Here is a 24,194-nt window from a genome sequence, read left to right as displayed (position 1 = left end):
CGGTCCGGGAAGATCCCACATGCCGCGCGGAGCGGCTAGACCCATAAGCCATGGCCGCTGAGCCTGCGCGTCCGGAGCCTGTGCTCCTCAACGGGAGAGGCCACAACAGTGAGAGGCCTGTGTACTGCAGAAAAAAAAAAAAAAAAAAAGCCATTTGCAGCAATATGGATGGACATGGAGATTATCATACTAAGTGAAGTCAGACAGAGAAAGACAAATATATGATATTGTTTAAATGCGGAATCTAAAAACAAAGGAATTTATTTACAAACCAGACTCACAGACTTAGAGAATGAACTTATGGTTACCGGGGGAAGGGTGGGGGGAAGGGACAGATTGAGAATTTGGGATTGACATGTACACACGGCTGTATTTAAAATAAAATGCCTTTCCATAAAAAAAATAAAGCTTTTCAAACAGTGAAAACAAAAGTTCCCATCAAGCCCCCTTGTGAAAGAAAAAGGGGGTAAAGGAAGTCTAGTGCTCTGACCTGCAATGGGGACAGTCCTTGTCCTCCAGGTATGTATGTCCAGGACAGCCTGGCCTTCAGCCTAGAAGAGTCTGGTGCCTGCTGCAGGCTGGAGCACAGAAACCAAAGTCAGACCACCCTGGAGAGGGATGTGCCTTGGGGGAGCCCTTCCACATCCTGCCCCAGTTCCAAACCTCAGTGCCAGCGCACTGGATTCATCCCATCTTATAATGCTGGCAAGTGAGTTCCTGGACCTTCATCTCACTCCAGCCTGACCAGCATCCATCAGGCTGCCATAACTTTGGAGAATGGGCTGGTGACATGAACACTCCCCCCAAATGGCATCACACAGTGAAAAAATTTTTGAAAAGCCAAAGAGGACAGGGATGGCTCATTGTTTTCTGAGCTGATCACAGGAGAACTTTAATATATTTTATTCATATTGGAAGGAGTGAATGCATGGCCAAACATTTTCTTGATGGTGCTCCGTCAAGAAAAATGCATCTTATATAGCTCCCCCCCTTGATTTTTTATCTTGTCTTTGTTAAAATGAATCTTTAAAATTTTATATATAAACCTGTCAACCTTTTCCTTTAAAAGTTCATACTTAAAAAGATAAATGCTGTTATAGGCTTCTACTTCCTGAATTTCAATTAAAGTTCACCAGTATTTTCTTCTAATTATTTTACTTTCATATTTGCAATAATGGAAAGCATACTGTATATACCAGTTGTCCTCATGCTTCAGTGTATAGCATCATCACCTGGAGGAGTTTGTTACCTGTTACTTCTACAGCCCACCTCCAGGCAGTAAGTCTTAGGTGGGGCCCAGAAATCAGTATTTTAAAGATGCTCCCCAGGTGATACTGATGCAGGTGATTATGCAAGGCTTTGATAAAACATTTGGAGTGCAATCCATTCCATGAACTGTTTCTTTCTGGAATTGCTTGTAACAATACTAGAAAAAAAAGACTTGTGTAAGATTATTGAGTCAATAGCAGAATTTGGACAAACCTACTGGCTCCTTAGCAATAATCAATCAAGAAGTCAATTAAATATTGAAACATGATGTGTTACAAGTAGGTGGCATATCAGGAGGAAAAGATAGTCTTTGATCTGTAAGGAAAATATAATTCCTAACATTTACATAGAAGCCATTCTATTTTAAGTGTATTTATGAAGTTTTTGCCTTTCCAAGTTTTTTTTTTTTTCACGTATCAACTGGGGATGGGATGGGGTGAAGGGAACTGTTCCCTTAGATCTGTTTCCTGTACTGCTTTGTGCAATTTATGCATATTCTGAGTCTTCTGAACCAGTAGGGCAGGCCTGACAGGAGCCTTCAGGGAGAAATCATCCCATAAGAGAAAGAAGACAAAACCTCAGTTCTTAGACTTCGAGCGCAACTCTGACTATAGCATGACATCTTTTGCTCAAATTTGAACCCTGGTCCAACCCCCAAAATGGACTCATCATGTCTGACTCCTATGGAGGAAGTGTCCTGTGGCTGAAAATGGAAGGGGCTGTTTTACTAAAAACTCTGCTAAACACTGTGGCCCAAGCAATCCTGGAACAGTCCCCACCTCTGTTAAGCATCACTATAAAGCAGAGAGAAGCTTTAGAAGACAGAGTGGGGATTCAACGCACTGGGGACTCCAGGAAACTCAACGGGGCTTTGGCACTCAAGGACTCCACTGCACCACCAGCAGCAGGGCTAGCAGAGAGCAAAGGGCCCAGCAGAAAAGGCAGCAGTGCCCAGCAGGCCTGGCAGGACCCAGGGGAGCCAGGGGTGGGGCTCAACAGCAGAGGCCTGGCATGGAAGTCCCCACCTCCCTGCCTATTGGACTTGTTCCTGAGCGCAGGTTGAGTCATGCCAGGACCCTCCCTCCCTCAAAACTGATGTTCTGTAGTGGGTTGGGGTTCTGTATGCATAGGTGGGAACAAGAGCCCACCAAGCACAGCTCAGAGTCACCTCATTTCTTCCCCACAGCAGCCCTGTGAGGCAAATGTTTTCCCATGAAAAGACTGAGTCTTAAGCAAGTATATCTGTAATAACTGCCAGTTTTATTCCTCTGGCTAAGAGATCCAGAAGTAATTTGAGGTTTACATTTTTTTAATAGTTCTTTCATCAAGAATTTAGGTCCCCCCATTGCCCTTATAAGCTGGTTGCAAATTATTTGATTGACTCTTAATTATAAAAAAAAACTTTAATTCTTTTTGTATGTGTGACGTGTTCATTAAAAAATACATATAAGCAAAAAGAAAAAAACTCACACCACACAGAAATAAGCAGTTAAATTTTTGATATATGTATGTATACACACGCACACACACACACACACACAATTTGAGATTTTCTCCTACATATGTGAGCTGATACTAAATATGCTGTAACCTGTTATGTTTTACTTTACAATATGGAATGAACATATTTTCATGCATATGTGTGAAACTTCCCAATTGAAAAACAGACCTGGAGAATGTGTCAAAATACAAAATCCAGATGCTGGTAATAAGGACACTACGTACAACAAAACTCCACCACATGATTAAAAATAAAACAATAGTCAAAGATACATCAGAAAATGCTAACAGAAAGAAAGCAGGGGCCAGATTTTAACATCAGACCAAAAAAAAAAGAATTCAAGGCCTAAAGCACACAGGATAAGGACGGCTGCGTGAATGTCTTTGTTTCCAATGCATCATCACAAACTTATTTCTTACTCTTCTTATCTCTTCCCTAAGCCTTTCCAACTCATCTACTCCTCTTATCATTTCTTCTGGGTCCAAATGCCTAACCGGAGTGTCCTCTTTATATCCCTGACCAGGCTGAGTCAGCCCTCCTCTAAGGTTTCCTTCTGCTTCCTGGCTTTCACCTTCTTCAGACGGTTGAGGATTTCTTTCTAGCTCCTGTGGTACAGCTTCCATAGGGCGGTCTTCCTCAGCCTTTGGCATGTTCTGTGCTTTTCCTTCATTTTCTTCACAAGACTTTTGCATGTTGAGTATTTTTCTCTTATTTCCTTTTTGAATAAATTAACCCTGGAAAACAAGGAAACAAAACGACTAGATGCCAGGCAAATGGACCAGCAGTCAGAGCATGGGTTTCCATAGAGACTGGCCTCTTCACATTCAGGTCCCTAATTGTCAAAGTTTTCCAACTAGAGAAGACTAGATCCTCAGGCTCAGAACTCCCCTGGCCCCACCCCTTTCTCCCCCTCCCCTTTCTCCCCCTCCTGCTCCAGCTCCATCTTCTCGCTCCCGCTCCAGCCCACCATTTCCCAGCAGGCCCTGCTACAGGCCTCTCCTAGCACCGAAACGGGAGCAGCGCAGAAGCAATTAACCCCTCCCTTGCCTCGGGTCTCCCAACACTCCCGCCCTTTTGGGCTTTCCCAAGCCATTCCAACCTCCTGCCTCTCACCTGAGACCAGCTGGTCCAGTCTCTGGCCTCCCCTCCCCCTTCCACGTCTCTCCAGTCTCCTCCCCCCCCGCCCCCGCCCCATTTCCGTTGCAGGCTCTGCACAGGCCTCCGGCGCTTCAACCGGATGGAGAGAGGCGGCAGCGACCCGGGATGGGCTTTGGTGTCGTCCGGACTCACACCCCACCCCCCACAGCCACCCCCAGGGACCTGAGGCAATTCCACCTTTACACTGACCTGCAGGGATCCAGGGGATTTTCCTCCCTCTTCCCTCACTCGATTTGGGTCGCTCCCAAAAGACCAAGAGTCCTGCAGACAGGAGTGCTTGGTGAGCAGGTCAGTACCTGAATCACGGGTCCCTTTCACGATTCTAGGCCTTGTTCGTCTAAAGTTTCCCCACGTCCTCATCCTCTCCCTCCTTTTAAGGCAACCCCGCCCTCCTTCCCCCGTGCCCACCGGTTCCCTGCAAGCAGGGAGTGGGAGACAAGTTATTTCCAAATTCTTTCTATGTCTCTGTCTCGGGACCCTCAATTGGCTGCCCTTCTCCCTCTCCACCCCCACCCACCCCCAAACAGCCCCAAATTTCCTGCACAAAAATGAGAGTTTGGCGGAACCGTAGTGTTGGGAAAGCGGTACCGGCAACGCTTGGTTTGTGCTCTCTGACTCCTAGGCCCCAGGGTCCCGAAGGCAGCGCCCACCTTTATACTGACCTCAAAGGATCCGGGGCACTTTTCTCCTCCAGCAATAGGGAGCTGCTACAGGGAAACAGGCCCTGGACTATAAGGACTTCTGCACACGTCGACTCCTGGTCACGTGAGCGTTGCGTCATCAATGAGCTCGAGTCTTCGGTTACCCCTCCCATTTAACACTGCAGCCCGCCCCCTGCGTTCCCTCCACTTGATACTGTCAATCTTTTTTCGTATTTGCCAATCAGAGACAACAATACTGGTATCTTCTCCCAGCAGTTTCTACTCGTTTTTCTCGGGTTACCAGGGAGAATCAGCCTCTCGGGGTGAATCGACCATTTCTCCTTCTTTGGGGAATCATCTCTCTCTCCTGCTTCCAATTTCACCTCCACGCCTCCCCCAAGGTCCTCCAGTCCACCATTTCCCTTGGAGTCCTGTCTAGCATTAAAATGGGGGAAGGTGGTAGATGGGGGCGGGAGGGCGGCTAGAAAAGAATGTGGGAGTGAGGGTGTGGAATTCTTTACTAGTTCTCTTGAATAGTTTTCTGCTTTGTGTAATGTTTTAAACAATCAGCATACTTTTTAAAAATGATTTTTAGGAAAGAGATTCCACATAAGCAATATTTGGCACAATATGGAGGACAAATTAGTTACATGAATTTTTAAGACTTTGGAAAAGTTTTCTAATGGCTGCAAATGAAATGACAGTTTTCACAACATATTGATCTGTTAGAAAAGGTTTTTAAAATCTTATTAAAGCAGCGCCTTTAAAAACTGACCCCAGGGCTTCCCTGGTGGCGCAGTGGTTGAGAGTCCGCCTGCCGATGCAGGGGACACGGGTTCGTGCCCCCATCCGTTAGATCCCACATGCCGCGGAGCGGCTGGGCCCGTGAGCCATGGCCGCTGAGCCTGCGTGTCCGGAGCCTGTGCTCCGCAACGGGAGAGGCCACAACAGTGAGAGGCCCGCGTACCACAAAAACAAAACAAAACAAAAAAAACCTGACCCCAAATTAATCTGTGGGAAGAGGCCCAGTTTTCCCTTGTGTAGCAATTTTATGTAAGTAATCCACTACTTTTTCTCTTTCTGGCTGAACTCAAGTTATCAAGTATTAGATGTCTGACCTTTTCATGAGGACTGCTGCATGGCTTCCGCTTGAGTTTTAAGTGGAGGCTTTAGGCACACTGCCTCTTCTCATGTCCTCTGTAGGATCCAGTGCCTTGCTAATCAGATGAGTCTATAAAGGAGTCAACTTTACTTTGGAACTCAAAAAAATGTGTTGGAAAATAACTCTCATACATCCTTGAAACACTCAGAGAGTTCCCTCTATCTCACCATTTGGTGTGAGGCTTTTTAACAGGTGGAATTTTTGTTCTTGCATGCCACTCTTGAGATATTCTGATATCATTCACTTTGATCCATTAGAAAAGAGAACTATCAACATGCATAATTGTTTTGATCAGAAAGCAGAGAGGACATCATTGCAGTAAAAATATTAGTTAAAAGAGGAAATTGATATCCCCGCAACCCAGAATCCACTGGTACTTGGAGGTATGTTGGTGCTGGGAATGGCAGTCTGGCCAGTGGAGCCAGCTGGAGAGTCAGGGGAAGCAGGCAGAGAGGGGTCTCTTATCTAGGATGGTCACAGTGGGATGCGGTAGCCAAAAACAGAGCCCACCACAGAGAAAGCAGGGTTGGAAAAAGTATTTTTGTTGTCTTAATGTTTTATCATTTATATTTAAGCATGAAGAATTTATTCCACAGTTGATGGATATATTTCCTATTATTCGAGGGAGAGTTTTTAATATAAATATAGCTACTGAATTATAAAGATGTAACCATTAAGTACCACAAAATATTTCCATCCTTTCAGATGTTATATTTAACAGGGGATAACTGATATTTTTAAAAAATTATTATCATATAGAGAAATGGACTCTTTTTTGGGTGTACAGTTCTATGAAGTTTAAGAAATGTATAGATTTGTGGAACTACCACCACAATACAGGATACAGTTCAATCACCCCCAAAAAAACTTCCTCATGCCACCACTTTGCAGTCATACCTTACCCCCCTTTCCTGAACTCTTGGCAACCTCTGATCTATTCCCAACTCCTATCATTTGTCTTTTTCAGGATGTTACATAAATGAAATCTACAACATGTCACATTTAGAGACAGGCTTCCTTCACTCTGCATAATGCCCTGGAGATTCATCATTTAAGTTGTTTCATGCATTAATAGCTCATTCTTTTCTTTTTACTGAGTAGTATTCTGTTATATGGATGTTCCAGTTTATTTGTCCATGTACCCTCAGTAGGCCATTTGTGGTGTTCTCAGTTTTGAGTAATAATGAAAAGAGTTGCTATAAACATTGCTTCAAACTGGACTACTAGGGTAACCTTTTCTCTGACCCATCTACCTTCAGGCCTCCCTCTCCGTCTTCAATTTACTTTGCACATTACCATCAAATTAAACTTCACTCTTTCTTATTTTCAACTTGTCATTCTCCTGTTCAAAGGCCCTGGCTGGCAACCCCACTATCTGTGAATTAAATCCTACTTTCCTCATCCTGACATTCAGTGTTGATCAGAATTGAGCCACACTTGTCATCTACTTCTCTGCCCCATCCAAAAGGAACTCTCATACACTATGCCCAAGTATGCCGTCTTCTCTCTGTCTTTGCATGATATGTTCTTCCACCTGATTGCACTCCTCTTCCTCCTAGATCCTGGTCCTGCTCATTCTTAGGGACCTAACCTTCATCACCCAGCCTCTAAAGCCACCTCAGCTGGAAGTGATCTCTACCCCGCCCTGCCCCATCAATGCTGCAGGTAGGGTCTGCACCCCTCATATTGCTCTTAGCAAATGTTGCCTTTTACCTTTCCCCTTTCCTGTGTGTTTGTGTTTGTGTTGGGTGGGGGTTATCTAACCAGGCAGATGTTCAAATGTGGGTTGATGGAGAGTGGGGGTCAGGCTCCAGCTCTCATGCTGCTTGAGTGGCTCTTGTGATTTTAAACAGTGCATCTCCCAGAAATCTCAGAGATTCAGAAGGAGCTGTATGCCAATTGGCTCACAGACGATCCTTCTTTCTGCTTGCACAAAAATTGGAGCAGAAGTTTCATTGTCCCCCTCCTCTGCTTATTCTACTTACAGATAGTCAGAACAACCTTAATACCATTTTTATGGAGCTACTGACAGAGGATATTGTCCTGTTTTCCTAAATAGTCATAAGAGAGAGATCAGTCAGCTCACTGGTTCACACCTTACCAAGAGCCAGATGGTACAGGCCTTTACCTTCATCCTCGTCCCTGAGCAATTTCAGTGCATCAATATAGCATTCAGCTGCCTTTGAAATCAAGTTAATCACAGTAGCTTTTTAAATGTAAGATTTTTGGAGACAAGAGCATTCTTGTCAATTAAAAACTATTTTTAAAAAGGAATGAAAAGAGGGCACAAATTGATTTAAACAATGAAGACATGAATTCTGGAGAGTAGACACCATGTACCTCTGACCCAATCAATATTCTGTTTTTATACACCAAGAGGGCACTGGGGATAGCTCCAAAGTCTAAAGCCTTTCAAGTGGTGTGAGGGGAGGAGAAAGGAGCTCTTATACAAGAATATGATATCCAGAATATTGTTTTTTATGTTCTCTTTCGAAGTCATTTCCTGAGGCTCTGTATTCAGCAACTCCTGCATATTTCTTATTGCTCTTTCAAAGCTCATCCCATAGAATAGCTTGAGAGGGCTATTTCTTTCCCTCACTTCTCTAGCACACTATCTATGGCTTGAAAACATCCCTCCCAGTATGGCAAAATCTGCTCCAGATCCAAAGGTTTGGCTGCTGTGCATGGACTCAAAGCAGTTGTCTTCTGAGATGATTTGCCCCTTTGGAGTGCAACGAGACCCAACGCATTTCGTCACTTTGCTCAACTGCGGGTAGTCCACTCATGTTCTGATGTAAATGGTACACATAGAGCCCAGGCTGATTTCCACTTAGACTGTAAGTCTCTGCTTCAGAAAGTAAACTCTTCTACCATCTCTCCTGTCACTACGTTCCCTGACATTTGGAAATTTGGCATGCGTAAGTTTCAGAAGTTCCACAAACTCTTCAGAATAGCCACTGGCCACATCCAAGCAAATGAACTTAACTTGAAGCACAACTTTTCATCTCTTCCAGATAATTCTGCCCACTTCCTGAACTCACAGCTAAATGCTGCACACATTGTGGATTATTGTGGCCAAGAGTTTCTAGTTATCCAGAGCATAATGCTTATGAATTGCTGTGAACCTGAAATGCTGTGTCATAACCACTGCCCTTTCATACGTCCCCATGGTGTCTGTGTTGACCACAGTAATAGGAATCCTTGAGTTGGTCTGCTTAGACTTTCTTACTATGTGACAGAATGCTTAAGATCCACCTTCAGCTAGATTCTTGAGATTGCTTTGCTTAAGCCTTGAGGTTCATATCTATGTAGAGCATATTGCTAGGTTGCGGAGAGGCACACTTCAGCTGTACTACAGCTTGGACCAGGCAACTTTTTCCTGTGGCAAAAGCAGAGTTGTTGGGGAGAGAGTGCTGTTGTTGCTGGCTAGGTGCTTTAAAATATTAAGTTTATAATGGAAAGAAAATCTTTGCTGACCTGTTGATTCTGACTTAGTTGCCTGCACTCTATTTACCCATCCTAACTCTTTCATCCTGTTTTGTTGACTTTCTGCTTTGTATCCCTTACTTATCTGTAAGTGCCATAGGACAAAAACCTTATCTGGTTCAACTTTGTAACCCCTCCAATGTTGAAAGTTCAAGTTGGTGGAAACGATTTAAATTTTCGCTAATATGGGAATGGTTAAATAAATTATCCACACTGTGGAAATTGTGCAGATATAAAAAGTAATGAAATAAAAAATGTGTAGTGACATCAAATTATATTGAAGTTATATTTTTGAGTGAAGAAAGTGGCAGAACAGTATTTAGAGAATACTGTCCCACGCACATACAAATAATGCATACATATATGTGTATGCAACTAGTTTATTAAGTAGTTCTAATTTTCTGGTATAAACATGGAACAATTTTATTTTTTCCAGTAATTGCTGTCAACTGTGGTCTGTCAAATCTTCTGTTTCTCACTGAATGATGAATTCGTTTAATGACATTTCAGTTTGTTTCCTCAACTATTCAATGACTTTCATTCATTAAGAGAGTTTTGTTTTGGGTTTTTGAAACTCACTCTGGTTTATTTTTTAAACTTTTTGTTTTGAAATAATTTTAGTTCTAAAGAAGATAGTACAAAGCTTTTCTGTAAACCCTACATCTAGCTTAGCCTAATACCTGTGGTACATTTATAAAAACAAAGAAATTAACATTTGTGCAATACTATCTCTGACAGTGAGAAACCTGGTTCTCCTTTATGCATAATTTATTTACTTATTTATTTAACTCTAGTATATAGTTAAAGTAGTTTCAGAACTTCTGTCATGTACCCCTGTGAGAAACAAATTTCCCCACCAGAACATAGCATTTCTGTATAGTTCTTTTTGTCTTGACCGTTATAATATCCAGTCACTTTTTCAAAGCAGCTTAGGTCAGCTCTTTTTTTTCCCTACCCTTTTTATTGAAGTTATGGCATACATCTATAATATAGGAGATTCATTTGCAACAGTGTGCTTTCCGTCTAGGGCTCCCCTACATCTTGATTTGTATATTTTTTAATGGACATAGAGCAAAAGTCACCCTTTGTGGTGTGCAGTTCTGTGAAATTTGAAAACATTCATATAGTCATGTATCAACCACCACAGTACCATACTGAAGAGTTCTATCACTCTAAAATTTCCCTTGTGTGACCGCTTTGTAGTCAACTACTCCCCCCATCCTCACCCTTGAAGCCTCTTTTATATCTATATATATTAACCTCTACATAATGTCATATAAATGGAATCAGACAATACATATATTTTTGAGTATGGCTTCTTTCACTTAGCAAAATACATTTGAAATGCATACATGTTGTTGTGTGAATCAGAAATTTGTTCCTTTTAATTACTGTGTAGTATTCCATTGTACAGATGTATATTAATTTATTTTCAGATGTTAAAGCAACCGAACATTCCTGAGATAAATACCACTTTGTTGTAGTGTATGATGATTTTTATATGTTGCTGGATTCAATTTCCTATCATCTTGTTTAGTACTTTTGCATATATATTCATAACAGTTAGTGGTCTGTAGTTTTCTTGTGATGTCCTTGACCGGTTTTAGTATCAGGGTAATACAGGTCTTACGATGAGTTGGGAAGTGTTCCTTCCCCTTCTATTTATGGAAGAGTTTGCTAAGGATTTGTATTAATTCTTCTTTATATGCTTGGTAGAATTAATCAGCACAGTCATCTAGGCCTGGGCTTTTGGGGGGCAAATAATTATTTTTTATTATTATTTCAATTTCTTAACTTATTATTATATTGGTTTATTCAGATTATCGTTTTCTTTTTGAGTCAATTTTGATAGGAATTTGTCCATGTCATCTAAGTTATCTAATTCATTGACATACAGTTGTTCATAGTATTCCTTTTAATCATTTTTTTTCCTGAGAGGTCAATAGTAATGCCCCTCTTTCATTTCTTTCTTGCTTTCTTTCTTTTTTAAAATTTTATTCATTGTTTTTGGCTGCATTGGGTCTTCGTTGCTGCACGCGGGCTTTCTCTAGTTGCAGCGAGTGGGGGCTACTATTCATTGCAGTGCGCGGGCTTCTCATTGCAGTGGCTTCTCTTTTTGCGGAGCACAGGCTCTAGGCTCACGGGCTTCAGTAGTTGTACCACGCAGGCTCAGTAGTTGTGGCTTGCAGGCTCTAGGGCGCAGGCTCAATAGTTGTGGCACACGGGCTTAGTTGCCCCACGGCATGTGGGATCTTTGCGGACCAGGGCTCAAACCTGTGTCCCCTGCATTGGCAGGTGGATTCTTAACCACTGCACCACCAGGGAAGCCCACACTCTTTCATTTCTGGTTTAAGTAATTTGAGTCTTCTCTTTGTTTTTCTTAGTTAATCTAGCTAACAGTTTGTCAATTTTTTCGATGTTTTCCAAGAATAAACTTTGGGTTTAACTGATTTTTTCTCTTCTCCATTTCATTAATTTCAAATCTAATCTTTTCTGTTTCCTTATTTATGTTCACTTTATGTTTAGTTTGTTTTTCTTTTTCCAGTGTCTTAAGGTAGAAGTTTAAGTTATATATTTGGGATCTTCTTTTTTAATATAAATATTTACAGCTATATATTTCCTTTTAAGCACTGTTTTACCTGCATCCTATAAGTCTTGGATGTCATATCTTCATTTTCATTCACCTCATTGTGTTTTCTAATTTCCTTTTTAATTCCTTCTTTGACCCAGTGATTATTGAGGAAAGCATTTTAAAATTTCTGTATATCTGTGTATATCCCAAATTTCTTTTTGATGTTGATTTCTCATTTTATTCTACTGTGGTCAGAGCATATACTTTTTATTATTTCTTTTTTTTTTTACATTTATTGAGATTTTTATGGCCTATCCTATATGGACTATCATGAGGAAGTTTCACTGTGCGTTTGAGGAGAATGTATATTCTGCTGTTGCTGGGTGGAGTGTTCTATAGATGTCTGTTAGGTCTAATTGGTTTATAGCATTTTTCAAGTCTTTGAATTTTCTTGTTGATCTTCTGCTTTGTTGTTCTATGCATTATTGAAAGTGGAATATTGAACTCTTTAACTATTATAGTTGAATTGTCTATTTTTCCCATCAGTTTTCATAGTTTTTGCTTCACGTACTTTTAGTCCTATTGTTAGTTCCATATATTTGTAATATTGTTTTATCTTCCTGACGGATTGACCATTTTATCATTATAAAATGTCACTCTTTACCTCTAGTAACCTTTTTTATTTTTAATTCTATTTTGTCTGATAATAGTATTGTTACTCCAGCTTTCTTATGGTTGCTGTTTTCATGATATACATATTTTTATCATTTTCCTTTCAATCTTTATATGTTTAAACCTAAAATATGCTTCTTGTAAACACCATACAGTTGGATCTTTTAAAAATCTAATCTGACAATCCCTGCCTTTTGTTTGAATTGTTTAATCCATTCATATTTAATGTTATTATTGATATGATTGAATTTATTTCTGCCAACTTTTTCTAAAAAAAAAATTTATTTATTTATTTGGCTGCATCGGATCTTAGTTGCAGCACACGGGATCCTTAGTTGTGGCATGTGGAATCTTTAGTTGTGGCATGCAAACTTTTAGTTGCAGCATGTGGGATCTAGTTCCCTGACCAGGGATGGTACCTGGGTCCCCTGCATCGGGAGTGCGGAGTCTTAGCCACTGGACCACCAGGGGAGTCCCTCTGTCAACTTACTTTTTGTCTGTCATATATCTCATGTGTTTTTTGTTCCTCTCTTCTTTTCCTCCATTTTTCTTACATTAATTAAATATATTCTAATGAAGGATTTTAATTTATTTAATGACTTTTTCATTATATCTTTTAGAGTTATTTCCTTTGTGGTTACCCTAGGACTTGACATATACATCTTAGTTTATTGGGTTCTATTTCAGTTTTATACTAACTTAATTCCAGTGAGATATAGAAACATCACTTCTATATATTTCTATTCCCTTTATCCACTTATTGTGGTATTGTTATACATGTTACAACAAAATGTTATAAAACCCATCCACTGTTACCATTATTACTTTACATAACTTTACGTCTCTTATGGAAAATGAAAGAAGGATAGCAAGTATATATTTATAGAATTTATTATGTTAACCTTTTCATTTATCACTTCTGGTTTTCTTCATTTCTTCCAGGGGATTTTAGTTACCCTCTGGATTTGTTTCCTTAGCCTATTGCAGCTTTGCTCCCACCCATCTCCTTTGTGTTTTTATTGGCAAATATATTTCTTTTCTCTGTTATAAGGCCAATAATACATTATATATATACTGTTTTAACCAGTTGAGAGAAGGAAGGGGAAATAAATATACATTTGAACTGTGTTTTATAATTACATAATTAACTTTATATGTGCTTTTTTTCCCCAGTGGATTCAAATTACTGTCTGGGGTCATTTGCTTTCAGAAGTAGAGAACTTCCTTTAGTATATCTTGTAAGGTGGGTCTGCTAGTGAAAGGTTCTCTCATTTTTTTGTTTTTCTGGGAATGTCTTTATTTTGTGTTCACTTTTGAAAGATAGCTTTGGTGAATACAGGATTCTTGGTTGACTTTTTGTATCTTTGAACAGTTTGAATATGCTATCCCACTTCCTTCTGGCCTCTATTGTTTTGGTGATAAATTAGCTGTTGATCTTATTGGAGTTCTCTTATAAGTCAGGAGTCATTTTTTTTCTTGCTGCTTTCAACATTTTCTCCTTGTCTTTGACTTTCAGCATAGTAAGAATGGCTTTCAGCATTCTTACTATGTTGTGTCTGTTTGTCAGTCTCTTGCGTTTATCCTGTTTGAAATCACTGAGCTTCCTGGATATGTAGATGAATGTTTTTCATCAAATTTGGGAAGTTTTCGGACATCATTTCTTTGTATCTTTTTCCTGCTCCTTTCACTCTCTTTTCTCTCCTTTTGGTATTCTCATTATGTGTATGTTGGTGCAATTAATGGTGTCCCACATATCTTTGAGACTCTGTTCATTTTTCATGATTTTTTCTTTTTTTAAATTAATTTTTATTGAAGTATAGTTGCTTTACAATGTTGTGTTAGTTTCTACTGTACAGCCAAGTGAATCAGCTATATGTATACATATATCCCCTCTTTTTTGGATTTCCTTCCCATTTAGGTCACCACAGTCATTACTTTTTTCTCTTTCTTATTCAGATTACATAAAATCTATGAATCTTAGAGTTCACTAATTCTCAAATCTACTGTTGAGCTCCTCTAGTGAATTTTTCATTTCAATCTTTCTATTTTTCAGAATTTCCACTTGTTTCTTTTTATAATATCTATCTATTGATTGATTGTTTTTCTATTTGATATAATAGTGTCATCATACCTGCCTTTACTTCTTTAATCATAGGGTTTTTTTCATTCTTTGAACATATTGGCCATGTTGGAGTATTTGTTAAATTCTACATCTGGTTACTCTCACAAGCAGTTTCTGTTGCCTGCTTTGCTCCCCACATGTGGGTCATATTTTTCTGTTTCTCTACATGTCTTGCAATTTTTTCAGATAATATATTTTAGCAACTCTGAGTACTGATCCTCTCTCTCTGGGGCTTATTTTTGTTGTTATTTGCTTGTTTTTTTAGTGACTGGCTGAATTATTTCAATCATGTCCATTTCCTCCCTGCTATATGATGCCTCTATGTTGATCCTCAGAGTGTACAGTATTGGTATGCCCATAGTCACTCTGGGATGACAGTGGTTTTGGCAGTCCTCTCTTTACTGACTCCTTACCTGAACATACTTGAATGGTTGATTGCTTTATTGTTTTTGACAATACACGGGGGCATAAGTTGCTCCACAGATTCATGGGATTAAATTTGGGCTCCTTTTCAGATACAGTTTTTGAGGTCATTGTTTGACATTTGTTTGGACTCCAAGAAGACTCTACTTAGCTGTCTATTTTCCTAATTCTCTAGTAGACTAGCTGGCCTAACATTTAGCTTATATCTCTAATGAATCTACTGACCTCCTCTTAATTGTTATTCACTACAACCTCCATTTTTTATAGCACCTGTAGCCTTCAAGTTCACACTGTGTGACAAATGAAGTCAGTTCCTTTGGAAAGAGTTTTGGAGCTCTCTGTTTTAAGGCCTGCCTCTCCCCCTGGGAAAATCTCTGATACAAGGCTCTGGAGCTAAGGATGGTGACAGTAGCACAATTCTCTCTGAGTGACACTGCTACTTTAGGAGCTGTACACTTGACTCAGGATGGGCAGTTCCTTCAGGTCTTCCTGGCTTGCCTCTCCCAGGAAATTGAGTCCCCAGTATTCTTAGCACACTATGCTGAAGGTAGAGCCTCCTTATGATGAATGGGGGAGGAGCAGAAGGAGCCCCAACCTTTCAGCTGCACTCACTTGGAATTTAGCCTGAGCAACAGTCAACTCAAGGCAGGATGAGAAGTTTTGTCTCTCCTGGGAAGATACTGTGACCCTTCAGATGTGAGCTGGGGGAGAAGGGGACCTGTGTTTTTGACTACACCCTTCTGGAGTGAAGTTTCCATCATGCTAAGCTGGAAGTGGGAAGGCAAGAAAAGAATCTTGGTTCAAATGCCACAGATTATCATTGTTCTTATTGTTATAGTAGATTGTCTTTTAAAAACGTTTCTTCATTTGCTGTATGCCCTTAGGACCATTTCCAAAGAATTTAAATGATTGTATTTTAGGAGAATAACTTTTAACAATTTCACTGGGAAATGGATCCTCAGAGTTCCTCATATTGCCTTGCCAAAAGTGGAACACCGACCATAGTTATTTTTAATTTCCTGTCTGATGGTGTCAAGATCTGTGTCATTTCTGATTATTGCTTTGCCTCTTCAGAGTCTTTTCTTTTCTTTTTGTATTTCTCATAATTTTTACTTGAAAACTGGATTTGTATAAGACAGTAATTACTGAGGTAAATGGAGTTTATTATTGGAGATGAGCCTGTCATTCCTACAAAGCTTTTAGTGTGAAGTTTGCATTAATCTAGTTAGAAGTTGGGCTGAGTTTGATGTTTTCTTCCTATTTGGCTCTGAGTCTTTCCACCTGGTTTTGCAGTTTCCCTTTGTATTTCTCCCCAAAAGGAACCTGTTTCTTGCTGTCCTCCACTGTTATTTTTACTCAGTGTTTGTTAGTGTGGTGTTGAGGGAGGGACGAGCATTCTCTGGTGTTCTGATTGTGTCTTCATCTTAGACAACCACTGTGAACCTGAGTTTTGGTGGTGTAATCTTCACATGTGTTCATGCCTCTCCTCCAGGTATAATGCTAAGCCTCCCCTCATAGGTTTTTTTGTTTTTCTGTTTCCCTTTCCTAGCTGCAGTGGGTTTCTACTTTAGACTTTAGGATATGGGTTTTGTTGTCCGTTTCCCTGCAGATTAAGTCTTTTGTTTACGAGGGGAGATAGGTCTGGTTGGAATTTCAGCAGTGACTGCTATCTCCCTCTCTTAGCTGGCAATATGGGGAAAGCTCTCTCAAATTCTCCCTGATAACACCTAGTGGGGTTTCTGGATTAAAGCTTGAAAGAGAGGGAGGGAGACGCAAGAGGGAAGAGATATGGGAACATATGTATATGTATAACTGATTCACTTTGTTATAAAGCAGAAACTAACACACCATTGTAAAGTAATTATACCCCAATAAAGATGTTAAAAAAAAAAAACAATATACAAAAAAAAAAAAAAGCTTGAAAGAGAGTGCAAGCTCTTTATGTCTGTGGACTTCAGGGACTGAACACTCTCATGCTAGCCTTAAGTCTTTAGAAATTCATTAGAAATTTCAAGCTGAATTTTCCTACTGGTCTACATGGTGTTTGGTGGTGTCTATTCCAGATAAGCAAATGCTTGGGTCCTATTTCTCCCTACATGAGTCTCTCTCTAGATTTTGGGATAATCATTTGCCCTGTGACCTCAGTTCTCTAAAGGTTTTAAGAAGATTTGTTATTTTGGGGACTTCCCTGGTGATCCAGTGGTTAAGACTCCATGCTCCCAGTGCAGGGGGCCCAGGTTCAATCCTTGGTCAGGGAACTAGGTACTGCATGCTGAACTAAGACCCAGCACAGCCAAATAAATAAATATTTAAAAATGCAAAATGTTATTTTGCATTTATCCAACTTCTTTTCCTGTTGTAAGTGTGAGTAGCATTCTTTTCAGCTCTCCATTTGGAGCTGAAACTAAAATTTGACTTGTCATTTTACAACTTAAATATAACATTTGATTTAAAGTTCCTTTTGGTTCCCATAAGCAGTACAATCTCTTTTGCTGTTGTGCCTTGCACTGGACAGGGAGTTGAGGCCTATTTCAGAAACATTTCTCTCATTATCCCAAAAATATTCTTGTGTCTGGGAGGATAGTGAGGGAGAAGCAAGGTAGATATTCCTTATTATATGGCTGTCTTTAGCAACATTGGCCATTGTCTGTTGGCTCAAGGTGAACAGGTGAAAAGTTAAATAGTCTGGAGACTATTCCTATCATTGGAATGATGAGAACTCATAAATTGTCAGTCGTAAAGCTTTGCATTTCTTCCCTGTCCTCTTTCCCTTTGAGGTATGAAGGAGACTTTTGTAGAGATGGAAATAAAACTCCATAGCCTAAAAATGTAAAGAATTTCTCCTTTTCAGCTACAAACTAAGACTGACCAGATAATTTTGAGTTTAAAGTAGAAGGGTTGAACCCTTCTCTCAGAGTTCAGTGAAGTAGCGTCCAGAGCAATAGTGATGGGGATGCAGTTGGACAGTAACCCCAAACAACCTTGCTCAGACTCCCAGAAGGGCCTTGGTTGTGCCTGGGCCTGTTTTAGTGGTTTTGTGGTGAATTCAGTTCTGTATCTGCCTGATGCCTTGCTTCTGATGTTTGATTCAGCCCAGTCCCAGAAGTACAGGAGACAGCAGGCAAGGGAGCTTACAAAGGCATGTGGTCCTCCAACTCAGGAGAAAACCGGTGTTACCACCTGTTTGAATACCCTCATGTGTTGTAGGCACAGCATCTGATTTGGGTACTAAGGCAGTCAAGCTGTGAACTGGCATTAAATGCCTTTTTAAGGCATTAATGGTAGAGGAAGCAATGCCACTGTGAGCCTTGCTTTTTAGGTCTGTCATCTGAAGAACCATTACCACTATTCGGACATCCTAAAGGATTGGCTGGGCAATAAGGTGAAGATAAAATTCAAATCCTTAGGTTCCAATCTAGGCTCTTCCCCTTACAGGTATGTAACCTTGTATAAATCACATACACTCTTTGAGCCTCAGTTTAGTCACCTATATTGAAGGCACAATAACACCTCTCTCAAAATTGCCTGTCAGAATTAAAAGAGCTAGAAATATGAAAAAATGGACTGTGAACAGTGATGATTTACATCACTTCTAGGCCACAGTGTAGAAAAAGGTGTGTGATATCTCCATGTATTCTTTTCCTCTGCTGCAGTGGTATCATGATTAGTTTGGATCTCTGGGAAGCTAGGGGGAGCAGAACCTCTCCATCCCCAATTCTCATGAAGTGTGAGAAATAAACTTTTGTTGTGTTAAGCCACTGATGTTTTGGGGTTGGTAGCTATCTTATCATAAGCTTAGCCTAAACACACAAATGGTCCTCAGAGTTAAGCAACAGAATCACTGGAATTCTTGTTAAAATACACTTTATATGTGGGAAAACTATATTGAGAGGCAAGTGATTATGATAGTGGTGATTATGATGGTAAGAGAGTACTACTCAAGTGTCATATCAGAAAGTCTATAGGTAATAACTAAACAAGTCAAGGAATAGCAGTTGTTAAGTCATATGTCTGATAAGGAACTTGCATCCAGAATAAACAAAGAACTGTTACAGCTCAACAATAAAAAGACAATCAACCTAATTTAAAAATGGGTAAAGGACTTGAATACACATTTCCCCAAAGAAGATATACAAATGGCCAATAAGCACATGAAAACATGCTCAGCATCATTAGCCATCAAGCAAATGCAAGTCAAGGCCACAGTGGGATTCCACTTCATACCCACTGGGATGGCTATAAGAAAAGATACAGACAATGACAAGCGTTGGTGAGAATGTGGAGAAATCGGAGCCCTCGTACACTGCTGATAGGATTGTCATATGGCACAGTTGCTTTGGAAACAGTTTGGCAGGTCCTCAAAAAGTTAGAGTTACCACATGAACCAGCAATTCCACTCCTAGGTATATACTCAAGAAAATTGAAAACATATTTACATGCAAGAAGTTAACACTGCTGTATGATATATATGAAATTTGTTAAGAGAGTAAATCTTGAGTTCTCATCACAAGGAGAAAAATGTTTTTCTTTTCTTTTTATTGTACTTATATGAGATAATGGGTGTTAACTAAAATTATTGTAGTAATCACTTCACAATATATGTAACTCAAGCCATTATGCTGTATACCTTAAATGTATACAGTGATGTATGTCAATTATGTCTCAACAAAACTGGTAAAAATTTTAATTAAAAAAAGAAAAAATGGAAAGAAATTACCTTTGCTTCTTCCAGCAGAAATGATTAACTAGTGTATCAAATACTACATACCTGTGTTTTTTATAAATCAGAAACAAAACAAATATATTACAGTACCTCTTCATAAAATGAATCAAAGCATTCAAATGAAGTTAAAAGCAACTTTGGACATAATAATCAGCATGGTCTGAGGTTATCTACATAATAAACTAAGGCAGAACCATCATTTCTGTACTTGAAAATTTTATATTTTGAATTTTCAATAGTTTATTTTAAAAGACAAAAGAAAATGTACACGAATGTTCAGTACTGATATGGACGTGGATGGACCTTGAAAACATTATGCTACATGAAAGAAACTAGACAACAGAGGCCATGTACTATATGATTCCATTTCTATGAAATGTCTAGAATAGGCAAATCCATAGAGACAGAAAGCAGATCAGTGTTTGCCAGTTGCCGGGGAGAGGAGGGAATGGGAGCACCATTATGTGCTAACGGGTATGAGGTTTCTTTTTAGGGCAATAAAAATGTCCTGTAACTGAATAATGGCGATGGTTTCAGAACTCTGTTAATGTACTGAAAACCACTGAATTGTGCACTTTAAGAGGGTGAATTTTTATGAAGAAAAGAGTGAATGTTGTGATATGTGAATTATATTTCAATAAAGGCGTTAAAAAAAGAAATATCAGGACTTCCCTGGTGGCGCAGTGGTTAAGAATCCGCCTGCCAATGCAGGGGAAACGGGTTCGAGCCCTGGACCGGGAAGATCCCACATGCCGTGGAGCAACTAAGCCCACAAGCCACAACTACTGAGCCCACACGCCGCAACGACTGAAGCCCACATGTCTGGAGCCCGTGCTCCACAACAAGAGAAGCCACCACAATGAGAAGCCCGTGCGCCACAACTAGAGAAAGCCCACGCGCAGCAACAAAGACCCAACGCAGCCATAAATAAATTAATTTAATTAATTTTATAAAAGAGAAAGAAATAGCAGCATAAGCATATTCTTCTGAAATACGGAGGTAAATACCAGAAGAAACCAAAAACATTTATGGTAGTTGCTTCTGGACAGTGAGAATGTGGAATGATGAGGCAGACTGCAGTTTTTAATAATATATTCTCTTACACTATTGGGTTTTTTAATTTTATACATATATCCATAAAAATAAAAATGAGCTAAAAACAAAGGACACCTACACAGAGACATATTTTAACATCTTTATTAGAGTATAATTGCTTTACAATGGTGTGTTAGTTTCTGCTGTATAACAAAGTGAATCAGCTATACCTATACATATATCCCCATATCTCCTCCCTCTTGTGTCTCCCTCCCACCCTCCCTATCCCACCCTTGTAGGTGGTCACAAAGCACCAAGCTGATCTCCCTGTGCTATGCGGCTGCTTCCCACTAGCTATCTAAAATACCGTATGCTAACACATATATATGGAATCTAAAAAAAAAAAAAAGGTTCTGAAGAACCTAGGGGCAGGACAGGAATAAAGACACAGACGAAGAGAATGGACTTGAGGACACAGGGAGGGGGAAGGGTAAGCTGGGACGAAGTGAGGGATTGGCATGGACTTATATACACAGAGACATTTTGAGGAAAAGTCAAAAGAGATTCTGATACATTGGATCTGAGGCGGGAGCCAGGATTCTGCATTTTCAACAAGGTAGGTGTTTTCGATGCAGATGGTCTGCTAGTAGCTAGCAAACTTTGAGAAACACTACTATATCCAATGTTAAAATTATTTAACAATGGACTGTGGTATAATCCCTCTCTTGCTGTGTTCCTTTTGGAGTGGCAAGTTTCAATTGCTAAAGAATGAAATTATGTGCTCAAGATTATGTATTCAATCAGGGACAGAACTGGGCCAAGAATTGAGGCCTTCTGACTCAATAATTAATGTATTGATTTTTAAGCTTCTGTCATGTGTTGTAGGTACCAAAATGAATAAGATAAATTCTTTGCTTTGAATAGGGCAAGTCTAGTGGGCTAATTATAATGCCTGAAAATGCATTAATTAAGATTTTACAAAGCGTTTCCCACATTTCATGTCAACTATAGTTTTATAGTTAATAAAACTATAACATGAGAAGGGGGACATTCTCCATAGTTCAGTAGGGAACATAGTGGGGTGTAACTCACTAGAGACTCCAGGGAAATCAAAGGGGCTTTGTTACCTTGAGGACTTCAGCTCACCAGCAGCAGTGGGGCCCTAAGGAGAGTACAGGACACATGAGAAGAGGGAGAGTGTCCTTCAGATACAGCATTACCTGGGGGAGAGTGACACCCACCTTTCAGCTGTCTGGATTTATTTATGGACACACGTGAGAGCTCCCTCAGCCCTCTCCCAAACATTTGATGGGGTTCTGGTCCTGCTAGTGCAGGGGAAAGGGTAGGAACCACACTAACACAGTTCACACACTCAGCATCTCATCTGATCTTCTCCACAGCCCTGGAAGGCAAGCTTTATCCCCAATTCACTGATGAGAAGACTGTTCCCTACGTCAGTGGTTCTGTAATAACTGCCAGGTTGATTCCTCCAGCTGTGAGTCCCAGAGATAATGTGTTTTACGCATCATTTCACATCCTGACAACAGGAATTTTAAGTGTCTCCACTACCTTCATAAACTCACTGAGCAGTTATTTTGATTGCTTGGTATTTTCCTATGTTTCAAATACTTTATTTTATGACAAAAGTAATCTGTGTATTTTAGGGGGAAAAGTACAGGTGAAAGGATAATCTCTACCACCAGCACCCAGAGAAAACCATTATTTTGCTTTTGGTCTACTCAGTTTCAGTTTTCCCTGTACATGGATGTATTGTATAACTTTTTTGTTTTATTTTTTCAAAAACGGGTGGATGCTGTATATGTGGTTCTGAAAACTGGTGTTTTTCTTTATTGTTGTTTTACAGTGTACCATGAACATCTCCTCCATGCACGTGGGTGAAAATCCCCTACTGAAACACAGAGAGCACTGTAGTTGGATCAAAAGGCTGCTGGTAACGAGAGTGACACCTAAAGCAAAGAATCAGCTTAAGGTTAAAGCACATAGCCTGGCAAATGCCTGCCAGGGAAAGCAGGGTCAGCGATATTCTCATCAGAGGAGTCAGAATTGAAGGCCAAAGGCATTAAAGATATGGGATATCATGTAAGCGCCTCTGGCCCCTACCTCCGCCCCTCATTCCCCTGACACCCCGTTGGCCCCTTGGGGTGAATGGATCCTGTACATCTCTTTGCATCCAATGAAAGTCACCCATTTTCTGTCTTTTCCTTAGCTCTTCCTGAGCCCTTGACATAGCTGCACATTCTGTCATCATCTCCTCACTGCCCAGATGCCTTTCCTGTAAGTTGTTCTGATAGTCCTTGGGGGAATCGTCCGTTCCCCTGTCCGTTTTTCTTTTTGCTTTCCGGGGCACGTAGTCTTCATCGGTGTGCTTTTCGGCAGCCCGCGGCTGACTCTCTGGCTTTGCCTGGGATTCCAGCTTGCCCTCACCGTGTGGTTTTCCCTCAGCTTCGGACTTGTCCTGCTTTTCTCTCTTCCTCTCATCTTCTGGTTGTCCCTGGTCTTCTGGCCGTCCCTCATTCTGGAGCTCTCCCTCGTGTTCTGTCTTCCCCTCCACTTCTGGCTTTTCTTCCTCATCTGACTTTCCTTCATCTTCTGTATCTACTGCATCTTTTGACTTTCCCTCATTGTCTGGGTTTCCTTCATTTTCTGGCTTTCCTTCATTTTCTCTGTAGACCTTCTCCATGTTGAGATTTGCCCTCCTTTGCCTGTCCTAGGAGACAAAACGGAGACAAAGGAGACTGAGGACTTAGGTGGTGAAATACAGGTTCTGGTAAGTATTTGCCTCTGTGATTTAAGATCTTCATGGCCTACCCCTATGGGCGGGGTGCACTCCCGCCCATACATTTTCTCCTTTCTTTCCCAGTGTATACAAGGTTGGCACACATGCTAACATGAGCCCACCTTGCAGACACTTCCACAGGTGCTTTTCCCTACATTTAAGTGGGCTGTGCTGACAAGTGTATAAGAGCAGATTTGTCCCTAAACTTTTCTCTGGCCTTGGCTATGCCGGTAACAATTTTAACTGGGTGGTCCCAACTTAGACTGACCCACAAGAAACCTGGCCAGTTTCTTTTTCCCCTTGTCTACAGTTGTAAGACTTGTAGAACTGCAGATATAACCAGACAATGGCCAGTTCTCAGATATTAGAGATACTCTGTTATCTTCAAGGACTTCACAGATGCCACACCTGCCAACTCTCACTTCCTTGTTCTCCCCACTGTCTTCACCAGCCATAAAGCACCAGGTTCCCTTAGGGTCCTGACAGAGGCCATGTATTCTGAGACTGGAATAGGGAGGCTTGGAGGAGGGGTGGCAGGTAGTAAACTCCCCAACTACTGCTCAGGCTTTAGTCACTCCTACTCCCAGGGGTCCTGGGGCAGTTGCCCTCTTCCGTTGACCTGCACTGATACTG

The 24,194-nt window shown here is 40.5% G+C and overlaps 2 protein-coding genes across 3 annotated transcripts; both read right to left on the bottom strand.

Moving 5' to 3' along the window:
- Positions 1 to 2,512: 2,512 nt before the first annotated feature.
- Positions 2,513 to 4,711, bottom strand: TCEAL8 (transcription elongation factor A like 8). 2 transcript variants are annotated; one of them, XM_079911376.1, is made up of 3 exons: positions 4,591 to 4,711; positions 4,118 to 4,189; positions 2,513 to 3,504 (listed from the first exon to the last, which is right to left on the bottom strand). In XM_079911376.1, exon 3 carries the CDS (start codon positions 3,460 to 3,462, stop codon positions 3,109 to 3,111), a length of 354 nt encoding a protein of 117 aa, XP_079767502.1. In that variant the 5' UTR covers positions 3,463 to 3,504; positions 4,118 to 4,189; positions 4,591 to 4,711; the 3' UTR covers positions 2,513 to 3,108. The 2 variants fall into 2 exon arrangements, with proteins under 2 accessions (XP_079767502.1, XP_079767503.1); XM_079911377.1 differs by lacking the exon at positions 4,118 to 4,189 and having other exon boundaries at positions 4,591 to 4,700.
- An 18,072-nt stretch (positions 4,712 to 22,783) lies between these two features.
- TCEAL5 (transcription elongation factor A like 5) lies at positions 22,784 to 23,465 on the bottom strand (the record flags this gene model as incomplete). The annotated part of the gene is made up of 1 exon (XM_079911082.1): positions 22,784 to 23,465. One exon carries the CDS (start codon positions 23,463 to 23,465, stop codon positions 22,845 to 22,847), a length of 621 nt encoding a protein of 206 aa, XP_079767208.1. The 3' UTR covers positions 22,784 to 22,844.
- Positions 23,466 to 24,194: the final 729 nt, after the last annotated feature.

The sequence above is a fragment of the Stenella coeruleoalba genome, assembly GCF_951394435.1.
Source record: "Stenella coeruleoalba genome assembly, chromosome: X".
Classification (NCBI taxonomy): domain Eukaryota; kingdom Metazoa; phylum Chordata; class Mammalia; order Artiodactyla; family Delphinidae; genus Stenella; species Stenella coeruleoalba.
This window is presented reverse-complemented; position numbering and strand designations above follow the sequence as displayed.